Source organism: Pteropus alecto, unplaced genomic scaffold (genome assembly GCF_000325575.1).
Source record: "Pteropus alecto unplaced genomic scaffold, ASM32557v1 scaffold34, whole genome shotgun sequence".
Taxonomy (NCBI): Eukaryota; Metazoa; Chordata; class Mammalia; order Chiroptera; family Pteropodidae; genus Pteropus; species Pteropus alecto.
In genome coordinates, this window is record NW_006435763.1 from 2,526,406 (window position 1) to 2,553,223 (window position 26,818).

General features: G+C 47.6%; 1 protein-coding gene across 3 annotated transcripts in view; it reads right to left on the minus strand.

The window, feature by feature from the left end:
• CPPED1 (calcineurin like phosphoesterase domain containing 1) overlaps positions 1-26,818 on the minus strand; it is a 101,484-nt gene that overhangs the window by 15,426 nt on the left and 59,240 nt on the right. For 2 of the 3 annotated variants that reach the window (XM_025046117.1, XM_006910894.3), the window contains exon 3: positions 19,083-19,505. The exons of the other annotated variant lie outside the window; for it this stretch is intronic. In XM_025046117.1, the coding sequence (XP_024901885.1) occupies positions 19,083-19,505 (423 nt within the window). The remainder of the gene's footprint in view (positions 1-19,082; positions 19,506-26,818) is intronic. 3 annotated transcript variants of the gene reach the window in all.

A 26,818-nucleotide genomic window follows, 5' to 3' on the forward strand; every position in this document is an offset into this window, starting at 1 on the left:
TAATTTGCACGTAGGGCCACACGTAGCTGGTGGCAGCTGCTGTACTGAACAGCGCCGCTCTGAGGCGGATGTGGAAATCCAATGCCAGCCCTGGCGCTTTCCAACTGAATGGCCTTAGATTCGTCATCTGTAAAGTGGGGATGATACAGCCACTTTGTCAGGCTGCTGTTGTGAGAAAGAGCAGTCTTCTGCCTGGCCTGTAGCGGCCACCTAATGAATGACAGCCATTATTATAGTAATTAAAGCACAGAATGTTTCTTTAATAGAAGCGCTCAATTATTAATATCATATTGGCAAATACAAGGCACTTTTGCAGAGCAAAAATTATGACGATACCACATATAAAATAGACAAAAAAGGCGGGCTCCTGAGTTAACAGTTTCCAAATTTCATTAAGAAGTTGAACTGTTGGGTGAAAGCTGCCTCTACTTTTTTGGTACGACGTAAGGTCTAACTGAAGAACCATGAACTGCATGTTTGATCAGTTTTAACATATCTACACACCTGAAACCATCACCTCAATCAAGATCATGAACACATCTATCGTGGCCCTGTGGAGTCACTCCCTCCCTCCGTGTCCCAGGCAACCGCTGACTTGCTTCTTCTCCCTATAGGTCGATTTGGGGGATTTTTATGTAAATGGAATCGTACAGTACACACTTTTTTGGAGAGAGGGGGTGTCTGGCTTCTTTCACACAGCATATTTTTTAAAGATTTCATTAAAGAATCATGAAGGCATGATTTTGAAAGTTTCATCCGTGTATTAAGAGTTCATCCTTTTTATTCCATTGTATGGCTGGCTATCCTGGAATTTGGTTACCCGTTTGACTGGCAATGGACACTATGGCTGCTTTCAGAATCTCAGCACCTCTGATACAAACTGACTGACCATCCACGTTTGGATCTGTTTCTGAACCCACTTTTCTGTTCCACTGATCTATTTGTTTATCTTTGCATACCCAGTGCCAAACAGTCTTGATCACTGTCAGTTTATAGTTAGTCTTGAAACCAAGCAGGTCGGTCTTTCCACTTGGCCCCTTTTTTTCAAAACCGTTTTCCTACTTCACGTAACTTGCAGAAATTTTAGAATTGGCTCGCAGATTTCTACCCCAAATAAAACTGCAGGAATTTCGGTTGGTGTTATGTTGGATCTGTAGATCAATTTGAGGGAAAAGCCACGTTAACAACAGTCTTCCAACCCTTCCACAATGAATGTGGCCTATCTTTCCATCTACTCAGGTCTTCTCTGTAACTCTTGGCAGTTTCGTAGTCTTTTAGAGCAGAGGTCTTAACATATCCTTTGCCATTCCTAGGCATTTTATGCTACTGCAAACTGAATTATTTTTACAATTTCACTTGATAATTGTTTGCCACTAGCATATAAGAATATAATTGATTTTCGTCTATTAACCTGATATCCTGAGACCTTGCTGAATTCATTAGTTCTAGTAATTGTTTTGTAGATTTCTGAGATTTTCTAAGTCAACAATTATGTCATCTGTAAACAGGAACAGGTTTACTTCTTTTCTCATCTTTATGCTCCTTCTTGCTTTGTATAATGGCAGGAACCTCCGATATGCTGCTAAAAACGAGTGATGAAAGCAGGCATCCTCTTCTTATTCTTGATCTCAGGGGAGGGAATTTAATCTCTCATAGTCCCCAAATTTAGCTTTTTGATATGACTTTCAAATTATCCTTCAGAAAATGAACCAATTTAAATTCCCAGCAAGGGTGTTAAGAGTTTGGTCACTGAGACGTCACCCTTGAACTTGGTGATCACCCGAGAGCCCTGCACAGGTGACAGCGGAGACTGCCCAGGGCAACATACCATGCGGTTCTGTTTACCCAGAACTCCTGAGCGACTGCTGCCTTCCTGTTCTTGATCACGCCGGATAATGCCTATCATCTTACTCGCACCAAAGCCCCTTCGCCCGATTTACTCAGGTGGACATTTTAGTGTCCCTTTACAGGCTTGTGTCCACCCTCCAGCTCCTGGGAGGGCTGGCTGCCAGTGGCTCACAGCAGCCCTGCCCCTGAGACCTGAACAGTGGACCCAAGGCCACCTCACTCAGGTTTCCTCTCCTCGGTGGGGGTCAGAGCCAGTGACTGAATGACACGAAGAAGCAAAAGGTGAGCCCCAGACCATGTAGCCTATGATTCTATCTACATGAACTATCCAGAATAGGCACATCTAGAGGGACAGAAAGTAGATTTCTAGGGCAAGGAGAGAGGGAGGGGGTTTGGGAGGAAATGGGGCAGTGACTGCTAAGGGAGAGGGTTTCTTTAAAGGATCATGAAAATGTTCTAAAATTGACAGTGGTGACGTACGAACGCCTCTGTGACTATACTGAAAATCACTGAATTGTACACTTTAAATAAGTGAGTTGTATGGTACATTAATGGTATGGTCTATCAATAAAGCTATTATGGGGGGAAAAAGGGAATAATGACCTTAATAGTAATAGCTATCATTTGCCAAAGATCTACTATGGGCCAGGCACTGTGAACAAGCCTCCCCACGTGTATTACTTTAAATTGACATCCCTAAAATGGGTCATCATACATGGGGTGGGAGGGTTGGCCCTCAGGCCTCAGGTGGGATTACCTCCGGGGTGGGGTCTGTGCTCTGGGGCGGGGTCTGTGCTTAGGGGCTGGGACTGGGAGGTGACTGCAGCTGAGCACACAGCCCTGCTCGGCTTTGCTCCCTACCCGGTCCTACATCTTCTCTTCACATCTGTGCTCCTGAGATGCCCCCTCATGTGTCCTACAACCTGTCCTGGGCGCTGCCTCCAGGGATCCCTACCTAAGGAGGTCGACTGGACCTCCGTCCCCCTCTGTCACTCTGTTTGCGGTGGCAGGGGCAGCAGAGGGTTCCCCGGCCCTGAAACCTCCCACAGCCCCACCTACTTTAAAAAGAACAAAGACTTTCAATCAGACTAGCAGCTTACTCTTTTCAGTGGCTTTTACATTTTCTTTCCACTATTTATTGTCTTTCTGCCTCCGGAGCACAGCTGAATTAACGATGGCCCACACGGTGCGCCTGTGAAGGAGAAAGGCCTGCCCGAAGCCACGTGGGATGGGCGCCAAGAAAAATTATGTGAGTCGAGTGCAGAAATGCACACACACTAGCCTTCCTTTTGTGTGAGACAAGGGAAAAAAAGAAAACACACAGGATGTAACTGACCCTTAGATCAGAAACATGTATGTTATTTACAATATCTCTCACAAATAATAAAAAATAAGGCAACTGGGGCAAAATGCCAGACAAATGTGGGTAAAGGGTATATTTAGATGTTCTTTTTTACTTGTAGTTTTTCTGGAAGCTCAAAAATATTTCTGCATAAAAAGTTAAAAGAAAAAAAGCAATGCAGACTTGCTAAAAATAAAATCGAATGTAAAAATATAGAGCATCAAGAAGGGGAAGGAAATCTCTTCCTATTTTATAAGTTCAGTGTGTATTGTCCAGATAATCTAAATGTCTGTACTAATAACATAGTATATACAGGTCTACAGAAACACATATATACAAATACATACAATTTTAGGAGAATGAGGTAAGCTAGCTATGGATTTGTGACTTGTTTTCATCTCTCAACACTACATCTTATAATTGTTCCACTCAGGATGTACAGTAGCTCTGTCTCAGAGCTACCCTGTAAAATCCCGTAAACTATATTTCAGTATGGAAAATCGAGGCTGTTGGGTGGTCACTCTCTACTTTAAACTGGGAGGTCAGGTAGGTTCAGAGCCTTTCAGCCCTGCAAGGACGGCTCAGGTAGAGGGGGACAGTTGCTCAGAGTCAGCGCAGCCTCTGGGAGCCCTGGGACCTGGGGTGGAACGCCTCTGGGGAGGAAGGAGTCTGTTTCCAGCCCCGAAGGCAGTGTCTCAGCAAGGAGCCATCTGTCCTGTTTGCTGAGGATCACCAGCACAGGAAGAGTCTCTCAGGTCACCGAAGCACCCAAGCCCAGCAGCCCTGCCTCTGTGTGACCTGACCTAGGTGAGGGAAGCATCATCCCCATGGGGAGCTGAGCTCGTATCTTCTGAAGGGTGTGAGCAGCCCCAGACAGCTGGTGACTTCATTACCACGGAACCAGGTGGTCCTGGGTGGCGCCACTACTGGAACCTGGGTTCATGCCTCTCCTCCTGTGAGCACAAACACTCAAACATCTGGTCACCCCAGGCATTTGTCCAGAGGTCTGGTCCACATGATGTGAAACATCTGGCTTGTCTTAAGGATTCACGGCCACCTCTTCAGATTCTCTCTTCCTTTTTTATGTTTTGCTTGGGTAGGATGTAATAATGGCCCAGGTGTTGAAATGACCTTCACTCAAGGCCAGCTCATACTCTACAACTAGAAGACTTTTTACTTCTTCTTAAAAAAAAAAAGTCCCCCAGTTTTCTCCGTTAAAAAAAAAAGCCATATAAATGACACTTTTCTTGCTTCATCCAAATAATAATCGACAAAATTTATATTCTTCCCTTTCAAGGCTCCTCTTCATGCAAACTACGAGAAGGTGGGAGGGAGAATGACTGCAGAGAGGTGGGTCAGAGAACCCCAAGGGCTGGGCGTCTTCGGCTTCATCAGGACGTGAGCGGTTTGTCGCTGAAGTCCCAAAGAAGAGCGGATGGGAGAGACTCGCCGGCGTCATCACGCCGACACCTGACGGCAACTGTTGAGGACGGGTTTCCACTTCCGCCACTGTCCCCCACCAGTCAGGAAGGACCCAGCCTTCCCCACGTTGGGGCACGGGGCCTCACCGGACCCTGGGCCCAGAGGGGTGCCGCTGGGAAGTAGTTCCTCTCGGGCCTGGAGGGCCCAGCTGTCCTCACTCCCAAGCCGGGGACAGTGGCTACGAACAGCATCGCTTCTCCGCCAGGGACTGGAGGATTAATTACGCTCCTGCAGCCTTAGGCTCACTTGCCCTATGCTTTTCCACATGGGAGGCTATGCTCGACTTTTAAATTTAATTTTCCCCCTTCCTGTTGACTTGAGAATTCTAAACCTGTGTGAAATGCCAGAGGATGGTTGTATTTTATTATATTTAATGTTTGGTTGCCAGAGAAGCAGGCAGCTTGGGGTGGGTGAGGGTCGGGGGACGCAGGGTTGGACCTCAGTCCTGGGGTGGCATGCGGTGTGAGCACAGCATGTCCAGCAACCTTTCTGACCTGTTTCCCCACGTGGAAGGTAGGAATACCAACCACCCCCAGGGTCGCTAAGATGATCAAGTGAGACTCGGAGCTGTACCCAAGGTCACAGCAGGAAGCTGCGTGTGACGTACTCAGGCAGTGCTCAATAATTATACCGTCCTCTCATCCTCCTCTAAGTATCTGATCAGAAGATCTCTTTTTCATTTGCACAAATTACATCTTTATCGCTATTCATAATCTCCTCTTTATTTTTAAAAGAAGATGGCAGGCTTGCATGTGAGATGGAACGTAGGGCACAGATTAAGGTTTCAATCCAGAATGGACAATTTTCTAGATTTCCATTACCCATTTTCCGTGTCCTATCTTAAACACAGCTGTCAGGACAAGAGGCTCATTAAAAAGATTGTTTTGACTGACGGCATGTTCATGTATCAAATTGGAAATCCGTCCAAAAATACTTGAGGGAGGTAGACAGAGGTGGCAGCAAGTCACGGAAGGGAGAGTTTTGCAGAATGCTGGAGATGAAATTTGCTAGGGAACGAGAGCTCTAGGTCAGCATCGAGCCAGAGAGGTCCCAGAGGGCAGCGCTGCAGCCACAGAAATGTGGGGACCTCAGGAAGGTCAGCTCCATTTTCATAACTGGGGAAAGAAGAGTTCCAATCAGGTAGACATTCCCTAAAGACACGGCGTTTGCTGCATTAGTGTGCTTTCCCACAGCCTTCAGAAGGTGGCCTTCCCTTGGCACCATCCAGGCCCTTCTCTCGTCGCTAGATGACCACAATCTCTACGGTAACCTCGGCCACCCCACCTGCCACGACTCCCAGTCATTTCCCGGCCCAACTCAGCTCTTGGACAGCTTGAAGGAGCCGTCTCCTGACGTCCGGGCAGGCGCTGCGTGCGCACTCACATTCATGCCCTTCGCCCCCGTGCCCGCTCCTCGGCGGGCTTCCCTGGGTCAGAACGCACAGTCACCAGGTGACGCAGGGTCACTGCAGACTCCATCCCCACCACTCCCGGGCCACGCGTCCCATTGGTTTTTCTGCCTGAAACTGCTCACAGCCCTCTCCGCTCTCCATCCTCAGGCTGGTCTTTGTGGCTGCCTGGTCTCATCTTCCTTCCAGTCTCCCCTCCCTTCTGTCCCCAGATGTGCCAGGACACAGCGGTCAAGTGGCTCAAGCCAGTCAAGGGTGTGCCGGTGTTTGTGCTCACTGTTCCACCCCATAAAAAGAAAGGAGGTGGGCAGCTGGGGTGGGAACAGCTGCTTGAGGATTTCACTAAGGATCCAGGCTCTTTCTGTTCTTTCTGCTCTGCCATCCTCAGCTTGTGGCTTTGTCCTCGAGACTGCAAGGTGGCTGATGGGCTTCCAAGCATTGTGTCCAAGTTTCAGGCAGGAAGAAGAGGGAAGGACCAACAAACAGCTTTCCTGAAAGCCCCACTTGCTAAATTCCAAGACTGGGCCACATGTAGCTATAACAGGGTCTGGAGAGAAGTGTTTTCTGCCTGTCATGCTGGCGTCCTGAAGAGAAAATGCATCCTGGACAGGCTGAGCAAGGTCGTCTTTCTAGTATATGTGCAGCCAAAGCTGCGCAGCTGGCTTTCTAAAATGCAAAGCCTGATCTGCCAATTCACGTAAAACTTCCCACGCTCCTGCACCACCTCGGGCTCCTGATGTGGCTCCTGCTCCGTAGCATCAACACCTGAGCCCCGCTCTAGGCGCCAAGCAGCTTCGGTGTCAGCTCCAGCACACACAGGGCTGTTCGGTGGCTCCGGTCTCGCCCACGCTCTGCCCAGGGTCTCAAATGCCCTCTCTCTGCCCACATCGGCCTGATGAACTCATGTCCATCCTTCAAGACCCCGCTTGCTCCTCTCCTCAGGAAAACATTCCGGCCAAGTTGGACCGAGTTGGTTCTCCTCCCTCCGGCTCCTCAAACACTCCTCTGCTCATCCTGCAATTTCTCATCCCCACCTTGGTGACCCTGCCGGTCTGTGAGGGCAAAGGCCAAGTCTACTGAACTGAATCTCCACCTCCAGAACAGCACAGAGCTGCGCTAAAGGCGAATGGTGAATGAATGTATGAAACCTGTGGCAACTCATGTTTTAGTAGGTGTCCTGGCGGACAAACCGGAATTTCCCCTTTGCCAAAATTATCTAAGGAAATCAAGAGTCCCGGTAGCTTCTGATGTGACACAGCATTGCCACGTTCCCTGGGCGTCCCTCTTGCGGGGAACACCGGCCTCCCGTGGGTGGAAGTCAGAGACAGTGGAAGAGCGCTGACTCTGAATCCTGTCTGTTACTTAGATGCGGCATGACCAGCTACTTTACCTCCTGGACATCCGTTCCCTCAGTCAAAAAAAAGGGGGAGAGGATGATAACAGATGCCTCGTGGCGTTGCTGAGTCTCAGAGATGGCGTGTTTAAACCCCCAGCACAGGCTCACTGGGGACATGGTGTGAACATGAGCTCTTCCTTCCTTGTCACAGGACATATTATGTCCCTTTTTCCTGATTCTTTCCTGGGAAACGTACTGTCTGGGCAGTCCTGGGCTTCATCCCTGAGACCTAGATCGAGGCGGCTGTGGCAGTCCCCTTCTTACAGCCACCCGAGGGTGGGGCAAGATCTGCAGCCCAGGTCTGCACAGAGAGCTGTGGGGGATGCCCGCTGGGGGTCCTGAGGAATGTTCTTTCTTTTAAAAAGTCCCCCCTTCTGCCTCCAGGGGTTGTCATGCCTGAGGTGATGACCAGAGCTCTGGCAGCCACCTGAGAAGGTCCAGTCGAAGAGAAGGGCCACGTGGAGAGTGGGGCGGCACGATCCTGGCACGATCCTGGCCCCCGAGCTGGCCGGGCAGACAGCCCGGCAACTTTCTATTTACATGCGACGATGAACTTACTTATTCTGAGCCGGGTGAGCTGGGGCACGGCCAAAAGGAACCAAAGGAACAGAGTCTGCCCGCTCTCCCAGAGGCCCCGGGCGCTTCCTGGGCACGGTGGGATCCGGGGCGCTTCCGCGGAAGCGTTCGGCATTTCATCATCCTTTCCAATGCTTGTGAGGCTGCTTTCTGAGGGACCATGCGCTCGGCTGGACCGAGGCGTGGACCCGAGGCAGTGGCGGTTTGGAAGTGAGAAGCAGGTCACGCACATCAGAGGCAGAGTGCGTGTCATTAAAACACCCAAAACATGGTCAACCAGAAACAAAGGAAGAAAATCTTTTCCTTAGATTTTTAGCCTTTTACTTGTGGCTAGAAGAGATTAAGGGTAGAAGATGCTAAATGGCATACTCTGTAACACTGACACTCAGTAACTATTGTCCTTAACTGTAAGTGTCAACCGTGATTGACCTTAAGTACCCAGACCAGGGGTCAGCAAACCGCAGCCTACTGTCTGCCTGCTTAACAGGAATGTGAGCTGAGAATACTTCTTATACTATTCAGTGGCTACGTTCAGGTTTACATAAGTATCGATGTAATGTCCTCAATTCTGCCTGTGGCCCACAGAGTCTAAAGTATTTACTCGCCGGCCCTTTACAGAAACAGTCTGCCAACCCTCTACCTAGACTTCATCATAGGGATTCTTTTCATTATTCCTTATACATTTATTCAGAAACTCAGAAGATTCAGATGAGTATAAAATGTTATATACATTTATATTCCCACCCCCCACATTAACATTTTATAAGATCTGCTTTTACAGTTTCTAAGAAAGAAAAAATTATATAATTTTTATACAGTTACAGCCGAAGTCCCCTTTGACTGCCCACTGCTGTACCAAAGGCACTTGGCTTCACTTTTAAAAGAAGTGGGCACCTCTGGCCAGAGGGTCAGTGACCTCGACAAGGTTAAGAATGGCTGTCCCATCACCTGCTCTGAGGCAAGAAGTGGGGGCACTGATCGCAGTGCTTCCGTGTGCTGATGGATCAATCACCTGAAAAAGATTTCCTTCTCTTGAAAGTGGTCTTTGCCATGATACCTGGGCTTGGCACCGAGTGGGAAATTCCAGATCTAATGAATTAACTGAACCTGTGCCCCAAGGCAAACATTCGACGGAGTGATTTCATGAAGACACAACCATGAAGTAAAGGTTGTTAGGAACTAAAGTAAAGGAAGGAAGAAGAAAAAATAATGCAGGAAAAAGGGAGGAGGAACGAAATGTCCCTGATGTGGAGGCCATCCACGGTAACAGGTCGGACGCTCTTAAGGGAAACCACGCCCCCATCTAACAGGTAGCAAGCCAAGGACTTACACATCTTCAACTGTGATTTATGGAGAGAGGAATTTAAATATTAAAAAAACTCTCTAGGTGTCATGTAGTCCCCACTCTAAAACCTGTGCATGAACAGGAAGTCTCTGGTTCTTCCAACTGTTCCCCCTAGACTCTGAGCTCCTCAAGGGTGAGACTGGTACTTATCATCTTTGTCCTCCCATTTCCAAATGCAGACAGCGTGTGCGGTAAGTGTTCACGAATGCACAGATGAATGTAAGAATAAGCAAAGTACCCAATCCCAGCATCAAAAGGGCCAACAGCTCTTCCGGTGAGAATGCTGAACCTCTTCCGCAAAAGAGGACTTGTCACATGACCTTACCAAGACCAAGTTCAGGCGTTTGTTTCATAAATTTAAAAATGTACATGCATTTCTAAGATTTGGGTTTGTGTGTGCACAAAGAAGCTGAAGACAGTAGTGTTTATCACAGAGAAAAAATGGAAACAACTTAAATGTGCAATGAACCAGTGTGTCTATGTAGTACAAAATATCTGTGGTTTGGAGAAGATTTTGAATGACACTATGTATGTCAAAGTCATGCTTCTAAAATGCTCATACGATACAATTTCAGCTGTACGAAAAGAAGGAACTTCTTAATAACACGAAAACATTAATGAAGGGATCGCATGTAAACCAAGCCCCTATTCAGAACACCCCAACCCGGGCAACTAGGCAGACAGCAATTTTGCATTGTCACAAATCATACCAAAGACGCAGGATTTCATAAAGCGAAGAAAGTGACACTGGGGAACTGGGGAACCACAGCAAAGTCACTGACACATAAGGCTTTGGCAGAGTAAATACATACACACGCCGGTTCCTGAGAACGGCGATACCCAGATTATGGAAGAGGCCCTTGGGAAAATGCGAATGTGTTTTTCTCTTAGGAAAATGACCCTCAGTGATGCTGCAGCTGGCATCAAATGTCAAGTGCAGGGTGCTGTCAAACAAGTATTTTAGACAATGTCGGTCAAGGAATCCAAGCCGACGTGACTTAGTCTTTGTTCATTCCAAGGGTTGGTGTATATCTGCAGTAACAGCCACTACTTTATCCAATACGAGTTGAAATAAACTGGTTGCCATAGTTTGTGTTTTCAAGATAATGTCTCAAATCCACCTTTACTTTTTTCAATCTTTTCTATGAGCTGCAGTCTCTATTTTTTAAGTGAGATTTTGTGGGTGCTCATAAATCCTCAGATAAGAGCCCACCTGAAACTGTACCACTGGGAAGCCAGCCGGGGAGTCTGTCGGGGTGGAACAGATCCCTGTGTTTCATGAAAATACCAAAAACAGCATCTTTGTCTGCAGAAAGCACAATTCACACACTCAGGGTGAAAAGATAAGCTGAGAGGCTTATCCTGAAAAAAAAAAAAAAAAAATGCTGTTTCCTGGGACAAGAGGGGCCTGCCACACCGAGGAGACCCCCCTGGGCCCTCGCTCTGCAGACCTCTTCAGGCATTCCATTCTGAGCCCCTACGTCTGGCTGCACCAGCTCCTTCCCTGAGACAGCCTTGAAGAAGGGCAGGGAGAAGGTGGACGCTGGTGGTGAGCAGGTGAGACCTGGCCCAGCACAAGCTGGCCTGGCTCCTCATGCACTCAACTCACTACCCCGATGGCAATGAGGTTAAGAGACCCCAGAGTCAGAGCCGTGGGACCCGGGCCCAGCTTTGCCACCTCCCAGCTGTGTGGATCCGGGTAAGCTGATCAGTCTCTCTGTGCCTGTTTCCTTGTCTATAAAGTCAGAATAGCACCGTGGTCTAGTATTTAATAAGTGGTGATTATTATTAGATTAATGTAATGTTAATTGTGTTTTAAGTGGCTTATGGAGTAAAACTGATAGTCGAGGAAGCTGGTTACCCTGTGTTTTTTAGCACCCATTGGTGGCATGTCATCGAGCTGTCCCTGGGACATGACACCCCAGTGTGGTGGGCAGAGCAGCAGTAGAAAGAACAGAGCCAGAAAAACTCGGGTTCCAATTCTGGTAACACCTGGGCAACCCAGCAGCGGGTCAGAGGTATGAACTCAAAGAAAAAGAGCAAATAAGTTCCTTACACTTGGATTTATCTAATGTTGTCATTTACATGTTTGGTAATGATAATGAGGACAGTAAGATGGATAATATTAACAGCCCTGCCATTACTGAGCACTTACCAGGAACCAGACACTGTCAAGGTGTTAGATGATCTCATTTGATCCCCGCAAAAACCTGACTATCGCTATTCCTGCCTCTGTGACCTGAACAAGTGATTCGGCCTCCACGACTTGAGCTCGTCCGTAAAATGCAGAGAACAGCAACACCTTGTAGGGTTGTCGTGCAGGCTGTGGTGACAATGGGAACATCCACTGACAATCATGTAATAAAAAAAAAAAATGAAACTATTCACGGCTCTCAAGTAGCTTGTTAATCATCTGCCTTTTCAGGAAGAAAACTGCTCTGTGAGGTATTTCCTTCAGTGGTGACAGTGAGGTGACAGTCCTCTCAGGGAGACAGAAGCACTCACCCCTACGCACCACGGACGAAGTGAGGTGACAGTCCTCTCAGGGAGACAGAAGCACTCACCCCTACGCTGGCAGGAGGCTCACGGCTAACGTGGCTGCTACCTGGGCGATGTTCCTGCAGGTAACGCCTCACCTGGACTCCCAATAGTGCCTTACATAAAGAAGACGTCAAAGAAAAAGTCTTTCTCCTTCTTCTTACGTGTCAATAATGTCCGTTTAAAATGGACTCAGGGGCCGGAGAGGCCCTGCCTTGCCTCTTGCTGCCGTGTGCTCAGTGTCCTTGCCTACACCGCCGACACGGCCAAAACATCCCTGGGGCTGCGAGAGGGGGCGCGAAGCGCCGTGTCTGCACCAGGAGGCGTCACCAAACGGGTGCCATTCTCTTACTTCCAAATGAACCACCGACATGCAAACACTTTTGTTAAGTAAACTAGAAAAATGAAATTAAAGCAACTTCTAGCTTATTTTACGTAGCAATAGCCTAAATTTGTACTTATACTGTTGGGAATAGTAGGGGCAAACGCCTCTTAAATGAAAGCAAGTCCAGCAAATGAAAAACACCTTGAGCTGGTATTGGAAGAGCGCTCGGCCAAGCGAGGGATATTTCAGTCTGACAAAGGAGTCCCACTGCTCATTTCAGAATGACACTAATTGCTATTTTTAAACTATGACCCAAAAAGAGAGGATATAATATTTTGACTTGACACATTTAAACAGATACCACTGTTCCCCATGCGCTCGTGGCTCCTTTCTGAATGCTGCAATGAGACTTTTCAACGAGCTTCATGATTTTTAGTTGAAGAGTGATCTTCAATACTGACAAGGAACCGCTACCTGCTTTGTTCATTTCTGTCCTCAGTGCCTAGCACAGGGCCCACGTATCTGTTGAAATGAATAAACGTTGCCTTAACTTTGGGAACCAGCAGTACACATTTACACATGCCAGATTCTCGACTTATAAATATTTACCATCGGGACTTGATTTTAGCTTTAATTAGCCCAACTGTTAAGGATACCTCCAAAGTGAGAAATGCAATCCATCACTTTGCACCAGATGTAGCTTCGGCGGTTGGTCTTTTATCTAGGTTTATAAAGAATGAAACGTAGACATCAAATGACTAAAGCATGATGTCTTATGGTGGTGAATTGACTGAGCCATAAGACAGACTACACCTTGGAAAAATGAACTCAAGACCAAATCGTACAAAAAATATTAAAGAGGGTAAATTCCTCAAGCTAGAAACTCTAGATTCTACAGATGCTTAAAAAGGATTGTTTGTGAGTTCTCCCTTGATAGTTAAAAGAGAACCATTAAGATAGTTTTTAAAATGCATTTTAAACAGCGGGCATCCTAAGACGATTGCCATTGTCCTGTGGACACATTTACTAGATTCAGAAAACTCTCACTATGAAGTTATGCCTTCAAAGACGTGTTTACTAACACATTAGTTGGTGAGATATGTGCTTTAAGAAAATACATGAAGAGTCAAATTCTAGCACTAAATTCCATAGGAATTTTCCATCTATTCAGTGCTTCCCAATCTTTTAAACGAATACACTCTTTTGATAAAACTAAAATAACATGCATTCCACACCCGTGGTGGCGTCTCAGACCCCCTGAGATAGTCCACCTTCCTGCACGTCCTGGGAGCCAAGAGGTTTCCTGTCTAGCTTCACTTCCTGTAGGTCGTACTAGGAAGAGCTGTTAATTCCTTCCTCTTCAATTTACAAAGTTAAGTTAGCACACTCCAGTCATGCCCCCGGACTCCACGTGCCTCTCCTTGCCTGGAGATTCTCACATGCAAGGAGTTCCTGCCCCTCCTGCCAACCCCCAGCCTGGGGTGAGGAGTACCACTCAGACCTCAGGACACAGCCAGATGCCACCAGAGCAAACTTGCCTGCTGGGTGCTCGAAACTCAGTCCAGGGTCACAGGACAACAAAGAACCCTTTATCAAGCACATACTATGCTCCAGCACAACGCCAAGAGCTTTTACACACACCTCACTCTACTTGATTCTCAGGCCAACCCTACGAGGTTGGGACGACACCTGTGCTTAATGAGGGAGAAGACTAAGGAAGAGAGGCGTTCAGCAGCTTCTGTGGAGCTGCTTGGCGGGGGCAAAGCACCAGAGGGTTTGAACCTGTCTGTCCAGCGTCAAAGCCTGTCTGCTCGCCCTTGGCGTTACGTGGCGTCGCCTGTCCTGCCGGCGCCAACACGGCACCAACAAGTCACCCTGTCCCACCTTCATGAGTTTTGCCTTACCCACATACTCCCCATACTATTATTTACTTCATGTTTTTCTTTCAGTTGGTGAACTAGTTATATTTTTTTAAGGTATGTTAAAATAAACACGTGTTAAATTTTAAGTGCCTCCCATGTACCCTCCCGCCTCCACCCCACCTCCGATTATACCACGGGCCTCCGATGGAGTGTGCCTCACCCAGGCACGCCCTCCACTGCGGAACCTGAGTCTTGCTCAGGGTGTTGTCACAGTGGCGCCGCCACAAGCATCCTGGAGCTGGACACATGCACAGTATGGACAACGTCTTGCAGGGAGAAAGAGTGACACACTGAAATAGGAATTTTTCTCTAACCAAGGGTGGGAAAACTACGGCCTGTAGGCCAGCCACCTGTTTTTGTAAATAACTGGCACTCAGTCTGAGGCGGCCTTCATGCTTCAAAGGTGGAGCTGGCCTACAGGCCGTACAAGACTGCAAGACTGCAGCCCAGAATGTCTGGCCCTCTGCAGAAGAAGCCTGCCAACCCCTGCTCCGGGTAACGCGTCCCCACCTCACGGTCGGTCGGTAAACACCAGTCTACAGGGACAGTACCTATGATTCTGCTGATGAACAGACCTGAGTCAAGCTTAAAACAATGCCATTTAACGAATATTTATTTACGGAGGGGCTACTATGTGGCAGTCTTGGCCAGTGGCTGGCTTACAAAGGTGAGCAAAGGTGGGATCCCACTTCCTGAAAGAAGCAGGATATAAATAAATAATACGACATGGTAAGATGTTAGGGTAGAATTTGATGTTTTATTTTTTTCCTATAAAGTGAACCCTGGAAACCTAACCTTTTTGTTCTTTAAAACTTCGAAATTCTAAAACCATAACCTTGGGCTAAGATCTCTCTCCCTCTAGTTTTTTTTTTAAGCATAAATACTAGAGATAAAACTATAATTCTGTGAAATTACTCATTAACTTTTGCAGGAAGATCGACTTATTGGATTTTTCATAATTGCCAAATTCGCTCTGGGCTCTCTACTATACAGTTCTAATCTCTCTGTTGAGAGTGGAAAAAAAGAAAAGGTAACGAAACATAAAAGCAAGCAGTTAAATAGCTGGACTTTTGTTTTTTAATACTCAGTTTTTAAATTGGAATCCATATTGGCTGGGTCGCATATTAACCTTATGCTGAAAAAGGCACAAGAGACAGAGACAATGGCCAGGTTCAACCAACATTTCATTATCTACTATCTATCTTTGCAACTTCAACTAGGTATCAGGTGAATTAAGGGGAAAACCAATTTCTACATCCCATGGAGATGATGAAATTGATTATCCTCAGGCACAGCAAAAAGAAGACAGAGAAGACTGGGCGCTGCTTCACATCTGTGCATCTGTCCTGCCCTGATAACTATTTATTTGCACTGGCTATTGATATTTTTGTATTATACAAAGGCAGTTTCCTGTTGAGCTTCAGAAGTAGAGACAGAATGCATCTGTTTCTAGGGAAACCTGAGCTGGGAAGTTTGCAGGCTTCGATTCACAGACGCAGCCCCATGCATGCAGTGGCCCACTGTACAGTGACACCCCTCCCCCTCCGCTCCCTCGTCCCATTTGGAAATCAGTGCAACGGTGTTCGTTATTAAATCACTGATGCATCCCACACAATGACTCAGAATTATTCAGTAAGCTTGCTGGAAGGAAGCTGGGTTTTACCTCCATGGTGGTTTGAGGAGGGATGTGCTCTTGCAAAGGATATTTTATAACAACACAATTATCGTAATTAAAAGCTACCCTGGATATTCTGATGAGCTTTTGACATATTTTTGAGTACTGGCATTTTAAGCACAAGGAGATAAATGAGACCAAAATAGTATTAGGGAATAATATTGCTCTGTGGGGGAAAAGCAAAGGCAATATTAAATACCATCTGCCAGCATCGCCCCCAATTTTATGATGGTCTTTAAGTTAATTAATTTCACAAAATGTCATCTGAACTTCTGACTTTCCAAAATGAGTTCAAATTACATTGCTGTGCCCCAAGTAATCTCCTGCATAACTGAGCCACGGGCACATCTATTCCTCGTGAGAGCCACCTACCTGAGCCTCTTAAACCAAACAGATCACTTAGCCTGCCACAGAGCCGTGTCCATCTCTGACCCGCTCTCTTCCGGAAGTTGCCCATGGTTTGTTCTGTGTTTGAAAGGCCATTAAGCAAAGGGCCTGCTTTGGTTAAGCCACTGAAACTGACAAATGACTGCAGGCAGGGCACCCATCTCTCTGGTTTTCTTTGTAGCAGCAGGTTGAGGTGAAGATCCGAAGGCCAGAAGCCAAGAAGAGGACACCATCTCATACATACGTGAAGGTGGTCCCCAGTGGAAATACTGGGGGGCCACTCATGAAGAGAGCAACTGACTGCTGAGTGAACCTAGAAAGCCAGCATGTGGATCAGAGCAGAAAGACTAACACGAGGCTCTCCCCAAGACTGAAGGACTTGGAGGCTGTGTGATGTGGGCTGACACTCGGGACACACCATGGGAGGTATGCCTGGAGCCCAGCAAGAACATAGACTTGGTCTGCTCTGTGCCTGGCATACAGTGGGTGCCAAACAAAGACACGAGCTGTGTCAGCTGGCCACTGAGGGAAAGGGCACGAGTCAGAGAGCTGCAGTCCTTCGTCCGCCCCACAAACCTCGAGGAGGCATTCACTATGCACTAAGACCCGAGCTGGGCCTTCCAGACGCAGAGGGGGAGAGAACAGCGTGCCTGTGCTCAAGAAGCTCAGAGCCTGGTGGGGCACTTGGGCAAGTCAAGACGTACAAATCTGCCGGGACCAAGGGAAGATGAAGAGGAAGGCAGGTGGGGCTCGCGGTACCTCGTACAGAAGGTGTCAAGCTTGGGTAGGAGTTGGCCAGGTGGAACCGACGAGGTAGAGACGGCGGTGAAGGGTGAGGAGCTGGCTTCTCCAGGGGGTGAGGAGGCCTCAGCAGGGCGGAGGCTAAGGAGCCATATGCCCCTCTGGCTGCCGGGTGGAGAATGGACTGGAATGGGGTAAGAGTGGAGCAAGGCCCAGCTCAGCGCTGTCGCTATGACCCAGCTGGGTGGCCTAAAGAACTGGACAGACTGGAGAGATTAAGGAGGTAAGATAAAGACACAAGCCTTATCAGAGTCTTCCTGGGCAAGCAGGCCCCACTGGAGGTGGTCCATCGGGGCCCTGGAGCCTCAGGCTGTTCCGAGTGGAATAAGAAGGCTAGCTCCGCGCTCTGTGCCATGCTTAGCAAGCAACCTCTCGATAATAATTTGGTGTCCCATGTCGCTGTGACTACAGAAGGAGGCTGTGCTACTGGGGCTGAGGGGACAGGTTCAGCCTCGCCCTAAATCAATCAGCTGGCACTGTGGTGGCAGCTACTCGTCTCTGTGGGGTCCACCTCCGAGACACAGACCAGGTCTGGGTGTGCCTGCACATCCTTTTGGAGCATGCGGGGCTGCAGGCCTGACAGGTGAGGAGGCTGCAGTATCCGAGATGATGCCTCCTCTGGGGCTCCTGGTAGGCGGGCAGCAGGCTTTCCCGAGGATGCCGTGTGAGAACTGTGGGCTCTCTCTTTACAAGTGTCTACAGGTCTCTGTATCTGGGGGTGATCGCGGTGCACGTGTGCTCCATCCTACGACAGGAAACCACATGCCACTCAAGACTGTGGTTGACGAACAGAGAACAAAGAGCAGCCTGGCGGATGGCATGTGCATCATTTAACATCTGATGTAAAAGGAATCGTTTGTGTGGCATTAAATGTTCTCTCTGACATTATTCTGTTACAAAATAGTCTCCGTGATGGTGCTGATGCCATCTTGACACTTCATTTCCTTGTCATCAGAACGGTTTTCTGCACCAACTCAAGCATGGCATAAAATTTCAAAGGCCTTAATAGAAGTTTTCTAACTTCATCTCTATGGAACAGTTGGAAAATGTCTCCAATTATGCAAGCTTTTTGTGAAATGCCTCAAAAATACAGAAGGGCCTATTGTACGTTTTGCAAGTAAATGAGAACACATTTAATGCTCAAGGATGAAAAGAAGGGTGTCAGAATTTTTTTTTTTCAACGAGTGTTCGTTACTGGGTCAGGCTTCCTCCCTCTCCCTACCCCCTAATAAGTAAATATATTTAAATTTTAGAAAAGTCTGATGAAGTACTCGGGAAAGATCTAAAAGGAGGCATTACGACCAAAACAAAGACACACAGTTGTCAAAACCGGAATACTGCCAGATCACTGCTAACTCAGAACGCACTGTTTTCCGTGCGCGGATACTGCAGATGCTCCCAGGAGAAATGTGTGTGTGAGGTGGTGCCACACCGAGAACCAGCGGCAGCTGAGGTCTCCACCAAGGGAGCGACTTCCTTTTGTGTGAGTGTGCGTGCACGTGTCAAAGGTGTGATCAGCTAAAGACACACAGCGCAGTGAGATCACACTGGCTTCGCTTCCCTGACCTGGTTCTGGAGGACTCCGTCTCTCTAAAGGAAAGCTGGCGAGGCCCAGGACCTGCCTGATACAGCCCATTCGAGGCTCCCGGTTACAGGTGATGCGAGCGTGAAGCCTGGCTCTTGAAGATCGGCCTGCCTCTCAGAGAAACGAGGACAGGTGCCTTGGCATCTTCCTCCTTCTGGGGCACACAGAGCCACACTCGGAGCCCCCCTCACTGCTAACCCACTACCTGCAGGGCCCCCATCCTTAGCTGCTCACAACCAGCCTAGGAGAGCTACTTCTGCTATTCCTACCTCGCGGACAAGGAAACTGAGGCTCAGAAGGGCTACGTGGCTTCTCCAAGGCCACACAGCCAGTGAGTGACAGAGCTGGGCTGCTCTCTCCCCTTTGCCAAGCTGCAGAGGGGCAGGAGAAGGATCTGGAAGCCGCCTCTTCAGATCACCCTTCCACCCAGACGCCAGGGGCCCAGGAACTACCTGCTCTGGTGAACTTGTCGGCCACCTCCCTCCGAATGGCCCGGGTGAGGTTGAAGTAGTTGTCGTCCTCGTCGATGCTCTGGAGGAACAGCGGGATGTGCTGGAAGACGATGGCGTGCTGGCACCTGCGCTGCTTCGCGAGGCCCAGCTGCTGATCCAGCCACGTGTCCTGGGCCTGCTTCAAGGCAGGGCACCCGGAGGAGTTGTACAGGAACTGGGAGTTGAGGACCAGGAACAGGACGCCCCCAACCCAGAAGCTGAAATAGTCATCTCCCCACGTCTGCTGAAACTCTGCGATGGTCTCGGGGGTGGGGACGTTGCCCACGTCGTGGTTGCCGCTGACGAGGACCAGCGGGATCTCGCTGTCCACGTGCCTGAGAACCCGCTGCAGGTCTGCCGTCTGCTCCTTCCGCCAGGGCATCCCTGCAAGAGTGAGGGTCACGTCCTGACATGGCCAAGGCTGCTTATGCATTTACCAACACCGAACAAGAGAGAAGAACCTAGAAATCCCTTCATCCCGGCACGTGGAAACTGCAAAACACCCATGTGCTAAAAGCAGATCGACAAGTGAGATGGACACTTGTCCCCCTGGGTTGAACTGTTCTCCCGGGACGCCTTGGAAATTCAATGCCCGAGTGGCCATCTGACCCAACGCTGCTCCCTGAGAGATGGGAGAGTAATACTAAATAATAGTGAAGCTTAGTTTCTATCTTTTATTTAGATGAAAAACAAATATAAATAGTTGTAACATCTCTGCCCCATCTCAGCAGGTCACGATGTGCACGCCTGTGGTGTGTGGGCCCGGCTCTGAGCCCCAGGCCCCAACCAGAAGTTTTCATACTGCATTCGTGGCCCTGCAGATTGTGTGAGCATCTTCATGGGAAAACTTCTCAGAACCTGAATGGCTTGGCCAACGGCACATGCGTCTCACTGTGCCCCTCATACAGGGAACGAGGCGCTTTACATGCTACTAACAAGGCGTCAGGGTGCAACGGCTCAACATCTTAATGTTAAGCGTACCGCCCCGCACACAGGATTCAGTCTGAAGGTCACTATTCTGATAAAGAGCTGGAAAGCGTGTGGGGACCCTCCTCGCCTCCATACTTCCTATAACATATTAAAACTTTAATAAATGGGTGTTTTAATGACCTATTCAGTCCCACATCTGTTTTTTTGAGCCATTTATTCAGCAAATATTTACTGAGTGCCCACTACGTATAAGGCACTGATTTCATTACTGGGGGCCAGCCGAGAGCCAAAGACACACAAATTCTTCCCTTCAAACCAAGGAGTCCGATAACTTGTCCGGGAAATTATAGATGTGCGCCCAGCAGTTTCAGATGTTATGAAGCGTTACCGAGAGAAGCAGAAAGGACAACATTCTGCAGCATTTTAGTCCTGAGGAGTTTGCCTGGCATCGTGCAAAGCCGGCCTAAGAATAATAAAGAAGAGCCTGCTTTCTTAGGGATACTGAAAACTTGCCTGAAAAACGTTGTCGTAAACAGGAAAATGATCCCCAATATTTCATTTTCGTCATGAATTAACAAGAAAGTAGAAAAGTCTATATGAAACAATTATGGCTAAGACAGACCATAAAGCAGAAATAAAGGAATTCAGTCTAGATGGTCATAAAATAGGCGGATGTGAAATAGGAACTCATAGAACTCAGGAAAGAAACACAGGGAACAGACAAAACCATTTCAGAAATTATGACTGTGAAGAGATTAGCAGCAGCGAGATTTCCTTTAAGCCAAGGACATGCCAGTTTTTCTAAATATCCCATGTGAGCTTACGAAGACTGTGTATTCTCTAATTGTTGAATGTGGAGATCCTCATATTTCCACTCAATCAAACCTGTTAATGGTGTGATTCAAATCTCCTGTCATTATCCTTTGCTTTTGGTCCACTGGTCTGCATCAATTTCTGAAAGACTTAGTTAAGTTGCCATTGTAATTGTGGACCGATCCATTTCTCCTTGTAATTCTGCCAACTTTTGTTTTCATTTACTTTTATCTGCACTGTCAGATGCCTAGGAGTTGAGGATTTCTATATCTCACTGAAGTATTTTTATATTTAATCCTAATAAAATAAATAAAAAGAGAAGAAAGAGGTAGGTCCACTCCTTGGAATGTGGCTATCCTGTTGGCCCCGCACCATTTGTCGTCAAGACGAGCCTTTCCTCACTGAAGTATCTCGGCAACTCTCTCAGAAATCAATTGACCCTAAAAGCGAGGGTTTATTTCTGGACTCTTAATTCTATCCCACTGCTCCATATATCTATCCTTACGCCAGCACCACAGAGCTTGATAACTGCAGCTTTTCAGTAAGTTTAACATCAGGAAGTGAGCCTCCGACTTTGTTCTTCATGCAAGGCTGTTTCGCTATTCCGAGTCCCCTAGATTTCCTAATGAATTTTAGGCTCATCCTATGGTAACTGTAGAGTCAAGGATAGCTAAGCTCACAGTCCACCGCTGAAGTGGCACAGGGACTTTCAGGAAAGCTGGTTTGGGTTTCTGTCAGTGCAGACACACTCACGGCCATGAACTGTTCTGGAACTGGACCGTGACCCAGCAGGGTTGGCCCACGCCCAGAGACTAAAGGTGACAGGCACTTCCGAAAATAATGTCTCGATGCCCCGTGCCCCTGCCCTATACAAGGGAGGGAGCGGTGAGGGCACGGGCGCCCCGACGTGTTCTGAGAAGGGTGGCATGTTGGAAGGGCTATGTCCTCATGCAGGTCCCCTGCAAAAGGCAGACGGGACGGGTTACAGTGGGGTGAATGGCCAGAGAGGGGCTGGCAGAGGAGCTATTTTATGGTTTTCAGCCAAGAGGAAATAAAAGCTGGAACCGGGGTGTGACACTAGAAATGGGAAGAAAGGAGACGATCTAAACGTGTACAAGCTTCATCCTGTCTGAGTGAGAAAACACGGAGGAGAAAATACGTGAATGTTCTGTCATTGTGTGAACTTGTTCTTGCCAGCCAAGGTTACTCCCCCCGCTTCTCCAAAGTGATCATCTCTCTAGTATTTAGACTCTTTAGAGCCAACTCTGCTGCTACTTACTATAAGATGTGTACATATATAGCAATGGAATATTTGACTTAACAAAATACCACTGGTACATGCAAGACATAGGACAATGCAATGTCCAGAGACAAAGCAGCTCTGGGACAGTTATAAGCAGATTCACCTCTGGGGCTGGCAAGTCCCCTCACAGAAAGAAATGAGCACAATTCACTTCTGTTATAGTAGCTGGGGTGTCAGAAGCATGAAAAGGTCTTATTTAGAATGATTGCCTCTTTTTACTTTAAGATTCTATTTTATAATCTGAAGTCGGGCACCCGTGGCTATGCCTCTAAATCTTGGGTTCCATCTGGGATTTTAAATATACAACCTAATGAAAAGTTAATAGGAGTTTCACAGTTAAATTCCAAATACAGTCACTGCTCTTTCAAAGCCAGAGGCAAAAATCTAAAAAGCCCCAGTCATCAAAGGCTAGAAGAACAGAAATTATTTGTCTTCAGCTAGGCATTTACTCAACACCTGCTGTCCTACTGTGTGCTAGGTCATGGACACACTAGTGTTAAGTGAGATGTTATCTTTGCTCTCTTGGAGTTCAAAGTCCAGAGCGGAACCAGACATGGAAACAGGTGATGACCAAGCACTGTAAAGGTAGGTGATGGGAACACCAGGCCCTGTGGAAGCACAGGTTGGGGAAACCAACACGGCCAGGGGGGCGCGAGATAGCCTTCCCAGAGGACGCAACAGCACAAGGCTTAGGAGGAACCGGGGCCTGCCCTCAACAGCAAGGGGCGCTCTGAGGCAAAGGAATGGCAGGGCAAAGGCAGAGGCGTCAGAAGGAAGACCTGACGCTTTCTGGAAAGTGGGGCAGTGAACCGTGTGCCAGCCAGAGTAATAAAGGGAGCTTGCTTACATTTTTGGAGTGTCTACTATGTACTCAGCACTGAGCTAAGTGCTTTACACAGCTATCTCATTCGCTCCTACGAGAACCCTATGCAGTAGAATTAGGAATACAAATGAGGAAACTGAGGCACAGGGGAGGCCCTCGTTCAAGGTCACAGAGTTCCTAAGTGGCATGGCTGAATTTTAACCCAGGTAGGGCTGCTAGATAAAATATAAGACATCCAGTTAAAAGTGAATTCAAATGGATAATTTTTTTAGTATAGTATGCCCCGTGTAGTATCTGTATTCTTGTATTTTTATTTGCTAAATCTGGCAACCCGAAATCCAGGTCCCATCGAGTTAACCCAGCCTGACTCCAGAGCTGGTGCTCTCAGCTACGGATGGAAAAGGGCCATACACCATCTCCTGGCTGGTATCATGAGCAGATGCAGGGTGAACGTGATCCGGGGGAGAGAGCGAGCTGCAGGAAACTCCGTGGGTCTACATGGAGATGCAAGACGATGATCACTTAAAGAGTTAATCGGCCTGACCACATTTTTCTTGATATGTTACCCATCCAGCTAACGACAATCAGAAAGTGTTGCTAATACAATTTGTTGGCGAGAATGTAAGGGAAACCGGTTCCCTCTTATAGTGTTGGCTGGAGTGCAGAAGGTCTTCTTTATTCAAATTTGAAAACTCACACGGATACACTTTGTCACCAACATTTTAACATCTGGGAATTTTCCCAACAAGATGTGCAAAAAAAAGTACAAACAAGAATGTTTATTGCAGCCTGTCTGTAAGAGCACAGACAGGGGAGCGAGGGTAAGACTTGAGGAGGTCCCCACTCCCAGATTTGTGCAAGGGCTGGCCCTGCATCTGCACAACCCCGTGACCGAGTGCCCCCTTAAATTCAGCTCCCCAGATGCTGCCCTTGCTTCCCCCGACTCTGGTCCTGTAGCATACTGTCACATGCAACCTAAGTCAACATGGATAGGAGACTGGGCAAACAAATTATGGTCTAGCCAATCAATGAAACACTATGTAGCCACACAAAAAAAGAATGAGGTAGACTGTCTACCTTGAGGGGAAGAAAGATCGGTACAGGCACACCTCAGAGAGACTGCGAGTTCGGTTCCAGGCCATCGCAATAAAGCGAGTGGTCATCTTTTTTACTAGTGGAGGGTCCTGCCTTTGATTTGTGAGGGGGGCGAGGGGGAAGCAACATCTGTAAGCTCGATAAAATGTGGTATGCCTGTGCATTGTGAAGAATTTGCTACCTCTTATGTGTAAAAGAGAAAAAGAGAACTATACAAACACATGTGCATATACTATCTTTGGAAGGATGTCTTAAAAATTGGTACTATGTTCCTCTAGGGAGAGAAATGGGTTAGGAGAGAACATCTTATACATTTTGTACATTCTTTTGTAACTTATGAAAGTTGATCCATATAAATAAATTCTCTATTAAAAATGTAAAGAAATTATGAAAACAAAATATAAGGAAAAAATATGCACCTCTGCTTAGAAATGTACCTGGGAAAGATACACAGAACCTTGTACTTGTCCCGGGAGGAAAACTGACGTCTGGGCTGGAGGAGGACTGATTTACCACCGCCTACCTACACACAGGATTTGATTTTCCCCATAGACATGTATTACCTACAATAATTACAAATTAAACACATACAACTAACTACATGAGTGTTAACTGCGCACACATTGCACTGTCCACACACACGCATGTGTATGTTGTCATTGGGCCACTGTCAGAACCGACAAAACGGGGTGACTTCATACATTCCCGGACAAGCCCACGCAAGAGCCTGGTGTCCTGGCACAGTCCGTCATCTGCAGGGGGTGCCCCTCAGTTTAATGAGTTGGTGGCACCGTTTTTCGCCCAAAGGGATGGCACCCTAGAAGAGACTGGTTAGAGCCACGTAGGACCAGGCCTTTCTCGCCTGCGGCCCTGTCCACTGAGAAGGCAGTCCTAGCCCTAAAGTATCAGAGTGTCGGGTCCTCTTCTGTGTTCTCAGCTGTATCTGACCCCGGACACCCATTTGGGGCTTCAGCTGCTGGCGAGTCTTTCTCAACAGGCTGCTCTGTTCCTGTGCATGTGCTCAGCGCTCTTCCCCAGAGCTTCGTGTTTCAGCTAAGGAACCACCACCTTCTCTTCCATGCCTTTGATAGTAACATTGGTTTCTGATTTCAAACAGATTCTGTGCAAAGCTCAGTTTATGGCTCGATATGACTAAACAGAATGATATGTTGTCATTAGGATAAAAAGCCCATGCCTGGTTCATTTATTCCACATTTGAACTCTGTGGGGCATGGTAGATTAAAAGTAAACATCAGCATGGACCTGAGGTGGCTATTCACGAAATATTGCCACAATATTTCAGAAGCAATGGTAAAACCCTTTGAGGGAATGAGATGAACTCTAGGCTATGGAGCTTTTCTTAGGATTTTAATGCACTGCAATTTATTGTTTATTGAGAACCCAGGTGGGTTACTTTATTTCCAAGAACGCAGGTGTCCACGTCACTGCCATTTTTTTTTTTTCCAGCTTAGGGTTCTATCTTTTGAAGGGAAAATAGCCACTATGCCTCATTTAAAGTATATCTCGACCAGAAGTGCAGGAAGATACTACAGAAATTTAGTGCTTACGTGGCAAGCAAAAAACATCCTGTTAATATACATTTTGTTTTCCCTTTGGCGGGTAAAGGAAAAAGGAAGCTATTGCAAAGTACTAGAGAACGTAACCTGGTTACAGAGAAGGTGGAACAAGAAACAAACTGCAAACGCGTGGGATTCCTCTCCTCTTTGACCATCCCCACCCCAGCCAGCAACACGCAGTGATGGCGAAATTCCACCAGCAAACTACTGTTAAAACCATCCACTTCTAGATCTTCAGACTGTTCTCTCTTTGCTATGGAGGTTGTCTAAATAACAGACGCCACAAATAGATTTAAACAGCGTTGTGAACCTCTTTACTGTTTCCGTAATAAGTTTTTCCTTTTTTTTTCAACAAGAACAAGCAAACCAATATTCTCTGTAGCAACAGGACAAGAAAGGATGTTGCTTAGTGAAAGAAAATAAGATCTCTCTATTCCCTAGTCCCCACTGGCACAAGACTCTAATGAGAACTGATGCTGATATACTCAACCACTGTCAGGAAAATTTAACTTAAATAGCGAGCAGAGGCACAGTCAGGTGATGTAACGTGCTGCTCACTCAGGATATGGAGTGGACCTCCCGGTTCAATACCCATAGCAGCGAAAAGAACAACAATCAATACGGCCCTCGTAAGCACACTCTGAGGAGTCACCTGCAAACCCAATGACGTCTCCCGCTGAGGGGAAGCAGAGGAATCGGTCTTCGATGGGAAAGCTTCCCGTCCCGGAGAGACCATGGCTGGACTTTGCCAGACCCTTTCACGCCCACGTAGCCTTCTCTGCCAACCCTAGCCCTCGGCGCTTCCTTCCGCCTGGGACTTCGCGTGGACACTGGCTTCGCCACGGCCCCTACCCAAGGCCGGGCCATGAGAGAGGAGCCGTCTCCAGCGCATTTTCTTTGCACAATGAAGATGTTCGGTCAACGTGTGTGGATTTGGTCTAATTCGGGGTTGTCTGAGTACAGAAATAAACAGGAAGACACTGGGACAAGCACCAAACACCCGTCTCCAGTCCCTCCTCTCCCTGATCTCGGCAGCCTCAGGACCCTTCCTCCCCAGGCCAGGCTGTCTGATGAGATCAGAAGCTTCAGCGGCATCTCCACCCAGCCCCATCCACTTCTACACGGCCCACTCCTCTCTGTCCTCTCAAGTCTCTTT